General features: G+C 41.9%; 1 protein-coding gene across 3 annotated transcripts; it reads right to left on the reverse strand.

Annotated features, from left to right (window-relative positions):
- Positions 1 to 4,660: 4,660 nt before the first annotated feature.
- On the reverse strand, positions 4,661 to 16,628 carry klhl17 (kelch-like family member 17). Of its 3 annotated transcripts, none has more exons than XM_070839150.1 (12): positions 16,550 to 16,628; positions 13,824 to 14,088; positions 12,977 to 13,098; positions 12,623 to 12,844; positions 9,564 to 9,680; positions 9,198 to 9,411; positions 8,495 to 8,639; positions 8,076 to 8,243; positions 7,427 to 7,515; positions 7,182 to 7,255; positions 6,847 to 7,028; positions 4,661 to 5,179 (listed from the first exon to the last, which is right to left on the reverse strand). In XM_070839150.1, exons 2-12 carry the CDS (start codon positions 14,035 to 14,037, stop codon positions 4,951 to 4,953), a joined length of 1,776 nt encoding a protein of 591 aa, XP_070695251.1. In that variant the 5' UTR covers positions 14,038 to 14,088; positions 16,550 to 16,628; the 3' UTR covers positions 4,661 to 4,950. The 3 variants fall into 3 exon arrangements, with proteins under 3 accessions (XP_070695251.1, XP_070695249.1, XP_070695250.1); XM_070839148.1 differs by lacking the exon at positions 16,550 to 16,628 and adding an exon at positions 15,824 to 15,924; XM_070839149.1 differs by lacking the exon at positions 16,550 to 16,628 and adding an exon at positions 14,560 to 14,579.
- Between the last annotated feature and the right edge of the window lie 214 nt (positions 16,629 to 16,842).

A 16,842-nucleotide genomic window follows, 5' to 3' on the forward strand; every position in this document is an offset into this window, starting at 1 on the left:
CATATCAAAGTCAGATACCTACTGCAGATATTGAGCTGATCTTTTTATAGTTTTTTTTATTTTTTATTCTATCTGATATAATAAAATCCATACTGCACACACGTAAAAGGAGTGCATATATCATGGGAATATATAAAAATAGAACATTTTTGGAAATGAAAATAGTCCAGCCAATACTAAAATCCTGGGGGCAGTTTGGTGCAGACTGATGAAGGCGTGGATTCAAATGAGTGCTTGTTTTTTTAGTTTGTAGTGTTTTCAAGTAAATACAGAATCATGTTTTCAGTAGTGTAGTTTTAAATGTACTTGTGAATACTGTTTCAAACAAACAGAGCAGCTTTCTTGTGTTTTTAGACTTTTATGGTGTCACATTTGATAATTTTGCTTTGTGCGACTCACAAGCATTTCTTCTCTTATGGAACCCTGACGAAATACAGTTTTTTTCCCAGCTTTTTATTTTTCATTAATTTATTTTTCAATATCTTAATTGATTAATATTCATTTTCCTATTATTTAGGTTTTTCCACTTTTAATAATCTGTTTCACTACCTGACATCTCCTGTAATTTACCTTACATTACCTACTTGAAAATCTGTCAAACCCCTATCAAAGGAGGGACTCTAACTGATATGACTCACTGGTATAGTGTCTCTGTCTGTCTGCCACATTACTACTACCCTGAACACACATCCATGAGCTGTACAGTCATAAATAGTTTTGATGGGGTTAACATATTTTCCATTTCAGGCCTGGTTTTATCTCAAGTAGTAGGTCAAAGAGTCTATGGTCTCTCACAGTTGGTGTAGTGGTCCAGTTGACACTTCAGAGAGGGTGGCTCCATCTCTATGGCCTGATAAGGGCTGTGCAGAGGCTGACACCAGGGGAAAGAGGAGAGGCTCCAGTGGCAGGAATGCTGGAAGAACGGAGAGAAGGAACTGGCCACCCTCCTCACCCCCGGATCAGCTGCAGCGGCTCGTCCGGAGTGAGCACATTCATCTACACAGGTTGGAAACTCATTAGCATGTTCATACCAGCGGAGGTGAATCACAGCTACAGCAATCGGAGACGTGGTCTCAACAGTCCTTGCACACCTTTAATTCCTAACACAGATACTTGTACACACATTAAGTGAGGATGTTTAAAGAACTAGTAATTTTACATTCATTTGGCATTTCACCTCTTCTCTTAGTTATACTGATATGGCAAAGTGTTGTGTTTAGACATTTTGGAAAGTACACTTATTTGCTTTCTTGCTGAGAGTTAGATGAGAAGATGAATACTCTCACATTTCTCTTTAAAAAAGAGGATTTTGTTATCTTCTGAGCTTGCAGTTTCCCCTCATTTCCAGTGTTTTTACTAATGCTAAGATAATCAGCTGTCGGCTGTAGCTCCATGTTTATCCTACAGAAGTGACAGTGTGCATCAATTTATTTATCTCATTGCTATTAAGAGAACAAATAAGCATAATTCCTTTTGAGTTCTGAAAATTTGACGTTCAGCAAACAAATGTTCCCTTCTGCAATATTTTATTACAAACACAAAAGAACATCTGACACTATGTAACAGTGATGCAAGAGGTATTCAGATGTTTTATTTATGTAAAATAGCAATACCGCAGTGTAGAAATAGTCAGTTATCTGTAAAAGTCCAATACTCAGAATTTTACTTGACTAAAAGTACAAAAGTATTAGCATCAATATATACTTAAAGCACCAAAATTAAAAAAGTCATTATGCAGGGTGGCCCATTTCAGAATAATGTATATAATTTTATTATAATTATAATATAATTATGTAGTCATGTGTTCATCACTTTGCTGCAGTTGGTAAATGTGGAGCTAATGGTAATTACATTAACTAAATGAATTTACCCCAGGGATCTTATCTTAACCTATAATAATACACCATATAATACACCATCTTGCTTTGTTGATCAACATAAATGTAGTGGAGTAAAAAGTACAATATTTCCATCTGAAATGTTCTGGAGTAGAAACAGAAAATACCAGTACCTTGAAATTATACTTAAGTACAGTACTTGAATAAATGTCATTATTTCCACCATTGTAATATAAGTAGTGTTTATATATAGATATCTTTGATACTTTTTTTGTTCTTGCAATCTAGTGCCACAATTATAGCAAAGTCCCAAACACATGTAGCACTATGTTTTCCTGTTTTTCGATGTGCAGTTGTAGCCCTTTCTCTCACATTGAAAGTTAAAGGTGTTTTGCAATGTGTGTATTTGTACTGCGTTTGTATGTGTTTTGGGAGAGTGGGAGTTCGTACATTTGAGTGTGTGCAGAGGCAGCCACAGGTGTGAATGCCATGTGACTGAGGTCAATAAGGGTAAAGTGAGAGTGTTCAGCTGTCTGCTTAGATCACTATGAAAGAGGAGTATGTTGGGAAGGTACCAAGCAGCATAGTGTGTAGTGAGCCTAGCAACCTTATGTGTGTGTTTGTATGTGAGTGCATGTTTGTATGTGTGTTTATTTATGTGTTTTCATTGGGCATTTTAGCTGGTAGTCTTACCAAGAGTGACACAGAGTGCAGTGACATATTTTTGCAGATGGAAAGATAAAACCTGCTGCCTCTAAGTTACAGGATAAGTTTTAGATTTTGTCCCAACCAGTGTGCATGTGTGTTCAAACTCCTCACGACAGCTGTCACATCTGAAAACATCTTTATTTGTATTTTTTACAGTGTATTGCTCCATTTCGCAATAGTGCAAAATTCAATATTTTAAAGTTCCTCATAAATAACAAACATAAATAAACCATTATCACCACATTGAACACAAACTAAAGAAAAAAAAAAAAAAGGTACAGTCACATTGAAATTGCACAAATGGATTTCAGAGAAGCAATCTTTCTATTTACAGTTCTATCAGCAGAATGGAGGCCAAAGTCTTATGTAGTTTCGTGCGTCTTTCTCTTTTCTCTTGAAATCTTAACAAAATATCAGCATCTCTATAAGACCATTGCAGCCCCTATTCTACTGGGTCCACTCTAGCTAATGAAAAGTAAGTTTTAGCTTAACAAAACCGGATCAACGAAAATCCTTCAAAAAAAGGAAAAAAAAGGCAACTTCTCAGAAGTTTGGATGGTATCACTGCGCTACACATGAAGTGAACTGAAGTCGGGAATTAACTGAGTTAAAAAGACGCAAAAGTGATCCATTTATCTCCGGCAATGCAAATTCATTGGGGACATTCCCAAATCACCCACCACGTTTTATAGCCAGTATATTTATGGTTTTTATACTGTTGTTTCTAGTTCAACTTTGTTGGAACAGAGTTGGATCCATCTCAACAATGAGGTAATAACAGGACATCACACTTGGTAGAGTGTGGAGGGGAATATGACAGCACCAAGTGTCAACAGCATTACTCATTAGTGTCAATTGCTGGTATACTGTATGTAAACTAGTACTTCCCTCTATATTGTCATTTTAAACTGTCACGTGTCCAAGGATCATATCCACCTCTATGTCTATTAGAAAATAATTGAGATGTAGGATTAAAAACAATAAAGACTTCGTCCCTTGACTGGTCAATGAGTTGGCAAGCAACGAAAGCCTTTTGCACAAATGTAGCAGACATTAGGTCTAGTTTCACGCGAGATCATGCCTGTGGCAGTGAAGAAAACATTGAGAAATGTAAATTAAATGCTGCATATCAAGATGCAACAATCAGTCCTCTTAACTAGGAGAAACTCCCAATGAACACAAACTGAACTATTCTCTCACACTTAGACATTCTTAGTCATTTCCATTGACGATATGCACATCACACGCCTAAATAAATATATTAAAAACACTCTTTAATAGGCATAGGTCTGATCTGTTTCCTTCTGTAAGCATATTTAAACTAGAATATATATTAGATTTTTATTAATTTTATAAATACATATAGTTCAACATAATTATTCTCTCTCTCATATCTATCTATCTATCTATCTATCTATATATAGATATATCTATATATATATATATCTATCTATATATCTATATATAGATATAGATATATATATATCTATAGATATAGATATATAGAGATATAGATATAGATATAGATATATATCTCATTTATAGTTCTGAATTCTAGTGTGTATACTCTCTTGCTCTGTGGAAGGGTTTATAACATTGCCTATTATTGCCACCTAGTGTGGCATAGCAGCACTACAACATTTTATCCTCCTGTTGGGAGTTAATGCCAATATGTAAACATGCATGGTAAAACCAGTCAAAAGCTACATTCCAAAAGTAAAATCATTCAGTTTCTCTTTTTTGTACATTATTGCAAAAAATCCTGACATCAAAAGAAAAAAAATTTGCAGAGGACGACAACATCAAACCTAAAACATTTACATCACACATGACAGAAATAAGTGTCCACCACGTTTCACAAAAAGTGTGTCAAACACTGAAGTGGTGGGGAAAAAAGTGAGGCTTGAGAGAGGACTGGTCAGTGTTAACACTTTTTTATCCGGGAACATCTTTGTACTCTTGAAGAGAGCGGGAGCTGGTTTCTGTATGGTGGTGCTGTACAGTGAGCTTTCAGGCATCCAGGCAAGTTACAGTGCAATCCTGAATTTATGGCAAACTTGGTACAAAGCAGCCAGGTTGGTTTGACAATACCATAAGAATATAAACTGCACATTAACAACCTTTTCAAAAATGCCAAGATTTTGTTACTATAGCTCGTGACTTCAAACCACGGTTGGCTAATTTTGATTAAGAGTGCCGCTAATTCTGGAGGCTACTGTGTATTAACCAAGCCAGGAGCCTTATCCACACCTCCCGTCTTTCTCTTCTTCCCCCTCCATCCCTTTACCTGTCCACTCCCATCCGCTCACTCCTCCCCGTCTCAAACTGAGCAGTTGCGTCTCTTCCCAGAGCCAGTCTGGGCTGTAGCAGCAGAGGCTGAGGTCAGCCAAGCGGTGACCCCGTGTCAAAGGCTGGTGGAGGAAACCGAGAGGGTGGGCGAGGAGGGCGGAGGGAAGTTCAGTAGCTCCAGCACAGCCACACCCACACTGCTGCGCCGTGTGAACATGCAGGATGCCGCGACCCATTTGTTGCTGCGCGGGTTGTATTTCTCGATGGAGTTAAGACTGGAGCTGCCGTCGTTACCTCCCACTGCGTACAACCAGCCATCCATAGCCACAAGGTCATGGGTGCTCCTGGAATGAAAAATTGTGAGCCCACTGCATGACAATTATCGATGATTGCATTGAAAAACTAAAAGATAACAAAAGAGACTGTGAGATGTAAGTGACTTATACAGTAATTAAAAAGCATACTGGCCCTTCATTATTATCGCATTAACTAATAATGAACACAATGGTGGGTTCCTCCTGTGTCACAGTTTGAGGACACCAGAAGGTGCTGATAATACTTTAGTTAATTATTAATCGTTGCAGAGGACCAGTGGAAAAGTTAATGGTTTGTTGGCAGAGACAACAGATCTTTCTGCCATCAAAGAGGATTTAGTTCCAAAATGTCAGAATGTTCCAGTCATTATCATGATAGTGCGAGATTTTTTGGAAATAAAAATGATTCTACGATATTTTAATAATGTGAAAACATTGTAGCATGTGTGTAAAATGGTTAAGAAGAGTGATAGATCAGTGGTCAGTACAGTGTGATGTTTTGGATCTTCAGTGTAAATGGAGCCTCTGAGCAACTAGATAATAAAAGCTCTCAAAGCCAGCTGATTAGCACATGGGTTATTCATGAGGCTGCACAGTCAACTGTTGTCGGGTTTCCCTGCTTCCACAGAATACTGACTAATACGTACAATGTGTGTGTGTGTGTGTGTGTGTGTGTGTGTGTGTGTGTGTGTGTGTGTGTGTGTCTAAGGGCCTGGGGAATGAGTGAATCTGCTGGTGTGTCCTCAAATCCAAGAGTGCTACATCTCTCTATCTCCCTCCCTGATGTCGATCTTGTATCAATACAATGCGGTGAGTGTTTGCATGCACATCCGCTTTGATAATTGCCCGCAAGATGAGTTTCGTCTTCTAAGAAATAAGAAAGAGCTGACTGTTGTGGAAAATAGGTCATTTGATGTTTATGCCATAAGAAGGTTTAGGCAGTAAGGAAGACATCCAAATGCCCTAAATCCCTCGCCTTGAAGAGTAAAGATTTTCCACAGAGAAAAATAATCGCAGCAGGGGTACCCTTTTGACAAGCTCCATACAGACAGCTCTAAGGTTTTGTTCTATCCCTTTTCAAAGCAGATTTTATTCTCTATTTTAGGTTAAGTCAAAACTGGGGTTTGTACTGTGGGTACCAAAGTGTTCCTCGAATGCAGACCAGCTGAGTCCATTACCAAGGTGTTGCATGTTTGTTATGAGCCACAAAAAGTAGGATAAAAACTGGACAGGCCTCAACAAAAATGTAGAGTGTATTTGCATTTAAGCATTTCATTACTGTGAGTTGGGCCTGTGCAGATAGAATAGTGGAGCCAGGTCATCCTGATGGCTCAGTTGGATAAGGTATGTCTCACTGGAGGAATATATATTATTCAAAATATGACCAGTGCATTGTGGGACTGACATTGGGTTCATTTTAAAAATTTAAAGCACAGGAATCATCTCTGCGTTTGTGATGTTATAGGAAGAAATACATTTGCCTGCAAGCTGCTTCCCGACTCGCTCTGGTGGCTCTCCAAACTCTGACAAGGTGGTTCTCAAAGTCAAACTGTTGAAAGCGAGTTCACAGTTGGTAGAGTTGACTTGACTTCTTTCTTTATCATACCATCACGGTTTTGAAAGATGCACTTCTTTTTCACTGGACCTGAACTTGTCCATTCTGTCTGGACTACTATGAACTCTGGGTGCAGACTAACCTGCGTATGTTCATGGGGGCCACTCCCTCCCAGGTGTTTGTCTTGGGGTTGAACCGCTCCACTGAGTTCAGGCAGCTGGTGCCATCATTGCCTCCGGCGACGTACAGCATGCCGTCCAGCACAGCCACCCCGGCACTGCTGCGCCGACTCAGCATGTTGGCAATGGCTGTCCATGTGTTGCTCTATTCATTAGAGCATAATTCATTAAATCAATACACGTGCGTTGGCCACATGTTCATACATTAATCTGTAGTGTCTGATTTTGGCTCCACATTCAGTTGATCCCGGTAACAGGCAAGTTTCTTTGATGATAAATTTAACAGCATGCAATTTACCTGGGGGTCATACTTCTCCACTGTTGCGAGATGTGAGGAGCTGTCATAACCTCCCACTGCATACAAGCTGCCATCTGGAAGGGAAAAGGGAGTAAACACTCAGAATGTAAATATTAGCAGTAGATTAGCAAGTTGGCAACTCCCTCTTGATTTCAGACATTAAAATGTAGACAGTGAAAAAAGCATTCAGTAGAACAGCATTAGAACAGCATGTCCATGTTATTATGCTTGTGGAAAGGTCCTACCCAGAGTTGCTACTCGTACATATCTCCTACGGGTGCTCATGGCAGCAATCGAGGTCCATGTACTGGTCAGAGGGTCATAACGCTCTGCACTGAAAGAGGAGAAAAAGACTTGTGGTAATTGTATATAATTACACTGCAAGAATTCCCTATTTAGATAAACTGGCTTTAAATCAGCAGGTAGTAGGATTGAGAGGAGAGTGGATTAGCTTCAGAATTTGAAAGAATATAACTTCCAGTCTTGTACCACTCCCTCTCTAGTACACTTCAGTTCTGCCTCCAAATCCCTCCCAACAGTGGAGGCCATCATGTACATGATGAGGACAGGTGCACAATGCCGTACGCAACCGTAACACTGCAGATAGCAAGCCAGCCACTGGCCTATTATTATATTTCATCATGTGGGGAAAAACTGCCCAACCTAAAACTGCCGCTGCAGATAATGAGCCTGACTTGGGAGAGGGCATGAGCACAAGATGAGTGGTTGCTTTTGTTCCGACATGGTCAAGTCTTTCAAATGCCATTAGGAGAGCCTGGCCTAGAAAATCACATCAGGACAACCAAAAAAATTTGCAACTAGATACAACAATGCAGCAAATTTATCTTAAAAGTATCAAAACATAATTTCACCAAAATGTCACTCTGTGTGTACCTATTGAGGCAGGAGGCTCCATCATAACCTCCAGCAGCATACAGCAGACCATGCAGGACGGCAACACCCAAGCAGCTCCGCCGTGTTCCCATGGAAACCTCAGGTTGCCAGGAGTTCGTGATGGGGTCATAGGACTCTACGGTAGCAAGATCTGAGGTGCCATCATATCTGAGGAGCAGTGGATATGAAAGAGTCAGAAATGGCTTTTTGATTATTCATTTTCCTCAAATCATCTGTGAACAAAGATGCAATAAATGGGAACAGAAACAGTCAAGTTAAAAAGGAATTTTGCATTGAGGAAGTAACAGCTTACTCGGGGCACAAGGATGAAGCCATTCGTTTTTGCACAACTATCATAATTTTACATGTACATTGTCATTCACGTCTGCCAAAGCTTCCTCACGATGGTTCTCACTCACCCTCCAACAGCATACAGTCTGTTCCCAATGGCTGCCACGCCCACCCGTGCCCGCCGAGTGGACATGGACGCCACCATGTGCCAGCGATCTGTCCTGGTGTCATACGCTTCGCAGTCTCCGTGGATGGCAAACAGGCTGCCACCACCTGCAGGTGCACACACACACAAACACAGTATGGTGAAAAAAATGCTTTGATGTTTGGGTTTTTGGGATGATTAAGATGAGACCCAGGCATAAGACCAAACAAAGATCTGTTGTAGTGCATTTATATGGTTTAGTGTAAGCAAAGCGTTGACTAAATGACAATAATATGAATATAATATAGACCTTAAACTAAATCATGAATAATATGATCTCAAAATAAAATATTCTAACACTGGATTTAAAAAAAGGCATTAAAAGCAGGATGTGGCATTCATTGCACATTTCATTCAGCTTTAACAATCAAAGTGGTTCAAACAAATATTTCACTCTACTAAGAAGCACCCATTAAGCCCTGAAAAACATTTACTACTATACTATAAAGTAGTATATGTACTATATGACAACAACCTAAAAATCTCAGGCAATATCTAGTCTCATATTATATCAGTATTTGTATCTCCTGGCTGTAAGAATGCACCCTTTAAGAGAGTCAGAAAGTACAGTCTATTCATGTGTGGCCTAAGTGTACCCTATTGGGTACCTTCAGGGGCACACTGACCAACGGCGAAGAGCACAGGGCTGGCGCCCTCACAGCGTCGTGGGCGTGTCCGGCTATTACTGAGGACTCCCCTCTGCTCAGGCATCAGGTGGTACTTGAGAGCCTCAATCAGCAGGTCCTTGCACTCCGAGTGGTGACGCACCAGCAGCTCTGTATCCACGTTGCTCATCAGAAAGTCTCGCCTCAGCAGCGGCAGCCGCACACACTTCATCAGCTAACAGGGCAAAGGGATGATGGAGGGTGAGTTAGAGTCACAAGAAGGGCACTGAAGGAAATATGATGGAGGTATTTTATGGAGTCAATGTAAAAAAAAAACAAAAACATTTCTTGCTGATGTCCTCTCAGATGAGATGAGACACGTCTTACCCAAGGCACATGCTGCCTGCGTCCATCTATATCATGTTTCACCCAGCTCAACACAGCCCGATACACTTCCTCTTCAGATGGCACATTGAGATTGTCACTGGAGATCAAATCCAGGACCTGGGTGGAGAAGACAAAGCAGATGGACATTTCATATAATCACTTACAAGAGCAATTTTCTCAAATTCAGTTTCACAGTGCTTTCTATTCAACTGTGACATCATTGCTTTTGAAGAAACTAACAGAGAAAGCTTCCCAACCAAACATGACAACACTGGAAGTAAACTGCGTAAGCTATCGACCGTTCCTGCATGTTGTGCCTGACTTTGTCTGCTGCCTCTCTTCCTACCACCTCTCTTCTCTCTCCCTTGATTTGCTGTACTGCACTTTATCCAGACTGATGTTTGAAAGGGTTGGGCAGTGCTCTGTTTTGTCTGCATCGTTTCAAAATGGCTCTTTAAATAGTATCAATCGATTCAAAATAAAGTGAAACAAAATCGTTTTAAGCATCAGTTCAGCTTCACATAAATGTTTGTGTATTGTAAGGTTCGTGAGTGCATAGTGGTGCTTGGTTATATTTACATTACCACATGTGTGTGCGTGTGTGTCTGTGGCACAACGAGTGCTGCAGTCTGAGTGGCTGGCTGGCACTGTTCCCAGATCAACCCAAAGCTGGCAGGGCAGGGTGGGGCCGCAGCAGGCAGCTGCTGCTGCCGTCTTGCCTGGCCTGATCAGGGCAACAGTTAACAGCCTCCCAGGAACAGCTTCCACTAATCCACAGTCACACAGAGAAATGCTGCTACTGCTACTGCTACTGCTCCATCCTGCAGTCTCCCTCACCTCTGCATGTACATGCTGCATCTCATTAACTCAAACAAACGATTGTGTGTTTGTGGAGGGGATGTAAAAGAAAATTGGATTTACGAGTGTATTAACTGGCCTTGTAGTACGGCGGCAGGAATGAGGGATGAATGAAGAGAGGTTTCAGACTACCACACACTTGGAATTAAGGATACATCCATCTTTTGTTGTCCTTATAATGTCATGCATGTGATACTACGTCAGTGAAGCATTGCCAAAGGAGACTAGTCACGACCCTGCCATGCCTTGCCACTTCCTTCACAGAACATGGAGAGAAATATGGGGCATATTTCACGGCTCTGCGAGCTCATAGTCCTTAAGAGCAACCAGTATATAAATCGAGATCTGGCGCAGATTTATGACACGGAACAGCGGCAGACAGAATGGGGCGGCGGGATGAAGGAACTAGAGAGACAGAACAATAGAAACAAGAAAAAGACAATAATCTATTTTTAATCTGCCCTTATGCACTTAAACGTCCACTGTTTTAATGGACTGTGCCCACACACTCTTATTGCAGATTCACTCTCAAGGCTTTGGAGGCCACAGACAGAGAGAGTAAAGTTTACTCTCATAGAGCACAATCTCTTTAGTGCTAAGGGGATTGTTCCTTAGAGAGGCAAGGACATAATAAGAAAGTGATGCTGTCGTCTGTTTGTTAGTTCTTTTCACTGTCACTTTAATTTATTGTCATCCAACATGGCTCATCAGCCATTTGTGTGAAACAGTCGCCATTTTGTAAAAGACGTGATGTAGTTCTTTACAAGATGAACCCCTCCTACACCTGACTGGAGGAAGACATCACCTGCTGGACTTTTACATGCAGTCTATTACCAGTAAGTCTGATATTGTGTGGCTAATTTTTAAAAATGAAAAAGAGTCTAAATAAAATCTATGAGGTTTGTAAACATTTTAACATCGTGTTCATAGGTAATTTCAGTCAACTTTAACAATGCAGGAACATTCACTTATACGTGAAAAAATAGCACAAAGGTGCTTTGATGCTCGTACTTCAAATCATAGGCCTAATTACCTCCTGTTTGAACAAGCATGACTGCGTTAACATCAGACTTATAAATCAGTTTTGGTCCCAATCCCTTTTGTTGATTTTGTGCGGAGGGACATCTCTTTTGTTTGAATTTGGATCGGAGCCTGTGCCTTCTGTGCGTCTTTAACCTTTATTTGACTGTGGTTGTCTCTTTTTGTATGAAAAACTCAGCTCAACACACATTCACACCTAAAGGCTGCCAGTACTGATCTGGTCTGATCTGTGGTCAATGAGCAGCTCCACTGGAGCAGTTGGTGCCAGGTACCTTGCTCAAGGGCACTTCAGCAGTTTATCCTGCTAGTCTGAGAATGAAATTAGTAGACCACTGGCCACTCCATCACTCGTCTAATACTGAATTAGCAAACCTAAATCTCGCGAAAACCTTGGCTGAGTATTGTAACAGTGAAACATTGGAACCGACAGACAAACCCTTGTTAATACCTCGGTGAATTGACCAGTGCTGTTAGCTGTAAACAGTACAGGAGGTGTGAAAATGTCACTTGCTTTGCTTAATTACCGCTTCCAGCTCAGGAGCCACAGCGTTGCCACTGCTGTATCCAGATGATGAATAAGAGATAGTTTGGCTGAAATGACGTGCCACATAAAGTAGTCCATGGCAGCACGTTGGGATGATGAAACCACAAGAGACAGTGATTGATGGCCGGCACATTTGTGCCGACTACTTCTGGGGAGCCTTGGTGATGAAAACTTTGGCTGGTTTGGATACGTGCAATTTTACTCATATTAGTGAGAAAAAGGTGATGTACGTATACAGAAAATTAGGTGCTTCTTAGTATTACTGTAAGCTCATCTTTGTGTTTTCTTTGGCATATTTCTAAGCAACTAGATTACTTGAGTAGAGGCACTGAGGTGTGGTACGCAGCAAGTTGTTCACCCAGAGTCAATAATGTTCTGTCATGAATTCCTGATGAATGACATTTTTAAGTAATGTGACTCCCATCAGTCGTCACAAACTAGACTGAGACATTCAAGTTCCCCGTGATGGCTGACTATAACGAAACTGCTTACTCTTGTGGAGTAACAAACAGAAGAAGCAATTTTCAGTAGACTGATTCACCAACAGTTTGCCACCATTAAAACTCCTTTCTTTAAAAGGAGACACAGCAGGAGACAGAAAAAGCATCAACCCTACCTGTTTCAGTGGCAGCAGCATGAACTCTTCTGTCTTGGACACCTCCACAAAGTGCTGCAGGACATACTTGTGTGCCGACTTGAGCAGGTCGCTGCAGGAGTGCGTGTCAGCGAATCCGCGGATGCCCAGGCAGTTGGAGGGGTCCAGCTGGCTGAGGAGAAACTTACAGCAGGCATCCCGCACCCCGTTGAGTTGCAGCAGGCTGGCAGCTGGGAGCAACGTCTAGGAAGAGGGCAATTTCAGGTGGAAATACACCAGTCTTTTGTATCAACTTGTGCTCTATGAGATGTGATGAATAGAGATCAGATAAAAAAGTCTAATTTGACTACTTTGTCTTTAGATCCTCTACCCTACCTGCACATTGCCTTCCCCGACCACAATCTCTGCTGTGTAGGCGTACTGGACCAGCTGCTCCAAGGCCTGAGAGTCAATGTCATGCAAGGTGACGTGGGTCTGCCGACTCTCTGACATCTCATCTGCATGACCGCACAGAACGAGAGACATTATATTTTAAAGTTATAACCAGTGAAACTTTCTTTTCCTCCCTGTTCAATCATGCTGACACACGGCAGCTCCTAATGAATACAACACTGCCGCCAAATATTTCTGAATATATACACTCTTGTCCAATGTGGGTGTTCCTGCAGAACTCTGTGTCAGGAGGTTCCACATGAACAGTCAAGTGTTTCATCTCCTATCAGTTAGAAGAAATTGCAAACAATATCTGCAGGGGAGCTGTGGTTTTGTTGTTCCAATGAGCATGACAGATCATCAGATTCTGTTAGCAAGGGCTAATTAAAGACTGGGCCAGATGAGAGGAAGCCTTGCAGCTGAGTCTCAGAGCCAGACAACTGACTGTCTGGAGACACATTGTACCCTCACAAAGGTCTAGTGTCGGGAGGAAATCTGAGACTCACAGTCCTCATCTGACCACCTGTGCCCCAGACAGGAAGAAGGGGAAGGAAGCAATGATGCCGAAAAGGATGAGGTGGCGTTCACTGCACACATGAGATGTTGTGTCATCAAACTCTGAGCGACGGAGCAAAATGATGCACAGCTTGATGTCAGAGCTTCAAATGTCTGAGGCATGCAACATGCTGGGCTTTATGGGTTTCAGGGATAAAACCACAAAACAAAGTGAAAACAGGTGTCATGCATAGAAATAAAGTCAGTCAAGTTAGACAACAAAGAGTGAACTTACTGGTAAACATAGCGTGGAAGTAGGGGCTGCAGGATGCCAGCACCACTTTGTGTGCCTTGATTTCTTTGTTGGAGACATGGAGCACAATGTCGCACAGCAAGCCACGCTGTCGCATTCTGTTCATGGACACGAAGGAGTCGTGGTAGTGGCGCTTTGAGTTGTGCGAGATGCTGTGGCCATCTCGGTTGAGCAGCTGCATGCCCCCCTCCATCATGGTCCCTGATGTGGCGGTCGCGGGCTCTTGCCTGGGCCACACTCTGGGCAACTGAAACATGCAGAAAGCCATTTTCATGTCAGTTAATACCAATGTCATTAACTTTGTCCTTTGTCATCAGAAAAAATTTCCACCTGCAAGTGCTTAATTTATCTTAAGGATGCAGGTGCTATGACAGGCGTCCTGAACTATCATTGTTACTGTTATAGTACCCAACCAGACAGCAATGACAGGAAGCCCACCAGCATGACAGGAATCTCAGTGCAATTACAAAGCATAGTAGGTTGCCTGACCTCGTTGTGTGACACTCAATGTCAACACTGATTAAACTGCTTTATGACAATAGACAGAAGGTGGACATTATTCCTTAAACCAGAATAAAATCAGTGCAGGTTTCTCATCTACTGGACTGTCTTAGTTAATCTAAGTGCAGTGACTGCTGAGCAGCGAGTTTAATTACACCACAATTAGCCATGAACCCCCCGACCCACTCACCCACCCAAACACCCACCCCTTCCTCACCCAGCTGCAACCTTGGGTAGGCAGGGTGGGAGGAGAGGAGGATGTAGCAGAGATGAGTTAGCCTTTTCCTTTGTACTCTCATCCTGCTCTCGGATGGAGAATACACTTCAGATTGTTGCATAACCATCGTCACGCTGCATCTTAGAAGTTGCTGTTGTCTGATGACTGTTTCGGATACACTAGGGAAAACCACTAGATAAGGCAAACCGGACTACAACAGGCCTAAAACAGATTTCAGGAAGAAAATATTTTTTGCACAAATGTGCTGATTTAACCTTACAAGGATAGAGAAACAGGCAAATGAGCAGAGGTTAGTGTGCTTGAGGAGTGTAAAGCAAGGTAACCCATACTCCTCTGATGGAGAGCTTCCACATAATGTTTAAAATATCACTAATCGGGTAGATAAATAGGTACTTTTCCATATCATATAACCTGCTATTTGAGTGAGTGTCCTGCAATGTGATGTAGAAATCTTCCCTTTTAGTGGGGCTTTAATTTTTTAATGAATATTCTTCATTTATGTTTGTAAATAGAACACATGCTCATTGACACAAATAGGCAGCCACCACAGATCTACTGGAAGTCCAAGAAAAGACACCCTCAAGGCTGAAACAACATCAGTGCTGATAAAGCTGAGCTTCACATGTCGAGTACACAATTCACTGATCATTAATACATCACAATTATGTTGTCATCTGTTCAGAGGCACTCTTTAAACTCAGTACACTGCAGTGTCCCACTGAAGACCATCTCAAATGTCACCACAGCTGCCTGGTGACGAGCTTTGGTTCCCACACAATGGACCACAAAAACACACCATCTATATGTTCGTGTGTGTGTGGGAACATTCTGCTCTCGTGCCCATGGGAATAACATGAGACAATGCTGCAAAGTGAGACATGGAAACAAGGGAGGTTGAGGCAGACGTGAAAACGCAATTGTCTCAGTTAGAACTAACAGAGTAAAGCACTTGTCCTGTTCATCCCAGGCTTGTCTCTTAAAATCTCCTCTCGTCTCTCAGACTCAAAACCTTGGCTGACATCCACACTGAGGCTCTGTGGCTCCTTGACAAACATGCACAATCTTGTTGGATACACAAATGTTGCACTGTAATCTCTTTTGGACACACGGGATGTTTCTATTCGTACATCAGCCTCCTTGTGTGATCAGAAGAAACCCCAACCCCCACTCCATCTATTTTAAATAGCAGCAGATATCAGCTGCTGCAGCGGCAAGAGGAAGAATGAATGTGTAATTTCTTTACCGGTTGTTGTGTTGCGGTTATCCTTGCACACAGTGTCTTCCTCGATGTGATGAGAGATAAATGAGCAGCTGTCGCAGTCAGATTGGTTTGGTACCACAGTGTCTGGCTATCTGTCCATATTCTGATTCAAGCATACGAAATATGAAGAAAACCTCTGTTTTGTGGTGTATGCGGTTGACGTCAATGCAAAAAAAAACCTGCATGAAAAGCTGACATCGGTGTGTTAAGGTGGAGCCGGAATAACCGGAGATGGAAGTGGCATCGTTGCTCTTATTGATGTAAAATGATGCAGTGGGACAGAAAAGACGCACGTGAAACAGGCGGGAAATTACTTCTTAATCGCAAATGTCAAACCCTGACGATGGATGCTCGTTTACTAATTGACGTGACAGAGACGACCTTAAGCGCCACCTTTTGTCTGGGCAGAATCCGGAAGTGCGTTCGATAACTTCATCTACAGTAGCGGGAAAGGCGGCGTTACATTTAGGAGCGCCGTGATTGGTCAGAACCAGAACCATCCCCACCTCGGCTAGTCCGGATAACTAAATCAAACATCAGCGAACAACTCAGAAACTCTATTCAATAATATTCACATCCTAAAATGTTACAGTATGAGCTCTGTATTTATCATTCGCCTGTTCCAATAAGATAAAAGCCACAGCTGTTATAATGTATTGTCTGTGAATGGGCTAACCAGTTAGCTAACGTTAGCTCTATGGTACTCACCACCAGCCGTCGTCGGTGTCGATATGACAGCGACGATTTCTTCCTGTTTGTGAACTTGCCCAGCTTTGTGTTTGTGTAACGTTACAAACTACAACACGAAAGAGGTCAAATAAATTGTCTCCCTGCGGATCTCCTGCTGATTTTGTCTCATTAAAAAAGCTGAACAGTTCATTTGAACCTCACGTGTAGCATCAAAACACCGCTTGTTCATCTACCAACTGCTTTGACGGTAATTTCGAGGTTGGCGTGCTCGCCACTATTTTTTTTTTAAATTCGGCTTCGATTAAGTGTTT

This window comes from Pempheris klunzingeri, chromosome 11 (assembly GCF_042242105.1).
Source record: "Pempheris klunzingeri isolate RE-2024b chromosome 11, fPemKlu1.hap1, whole genome shotgun sequence".
In the NCBI taxonomy this organism is placed as follows: Eukaryota; Metazoa; Chordata; class Actinopteri; order Acropomatiformes; family Pempheridae; genus Pempheris; species Pempheris klunzingeri.

Bases quoted from the DNA above. Each gene is read 5' to 3' on its own strand.
- klhl17 (XM_070839150.1), bottom strand. From the start codon at position 14,037: ATGATGGAGGGGGGCATGCAGCTGCTCAACCGAGATGGCCACAGCATC. The intron at 9,681-12,622 runs GTAGGGTTGATG...TTCTCCACCCAG, and splicing joins TGCTGCTGCCACTGAAACAG to GTCCTGGATTTGATCTCCAG. The intron at 8,640-9,197 runs GTCAGTGTGCCC...GTGCACCTGCAG, and splicing joins CCCTGTGCTCTTCGCCGTTG to GTGGTGGCAGCCTGTTTGCC.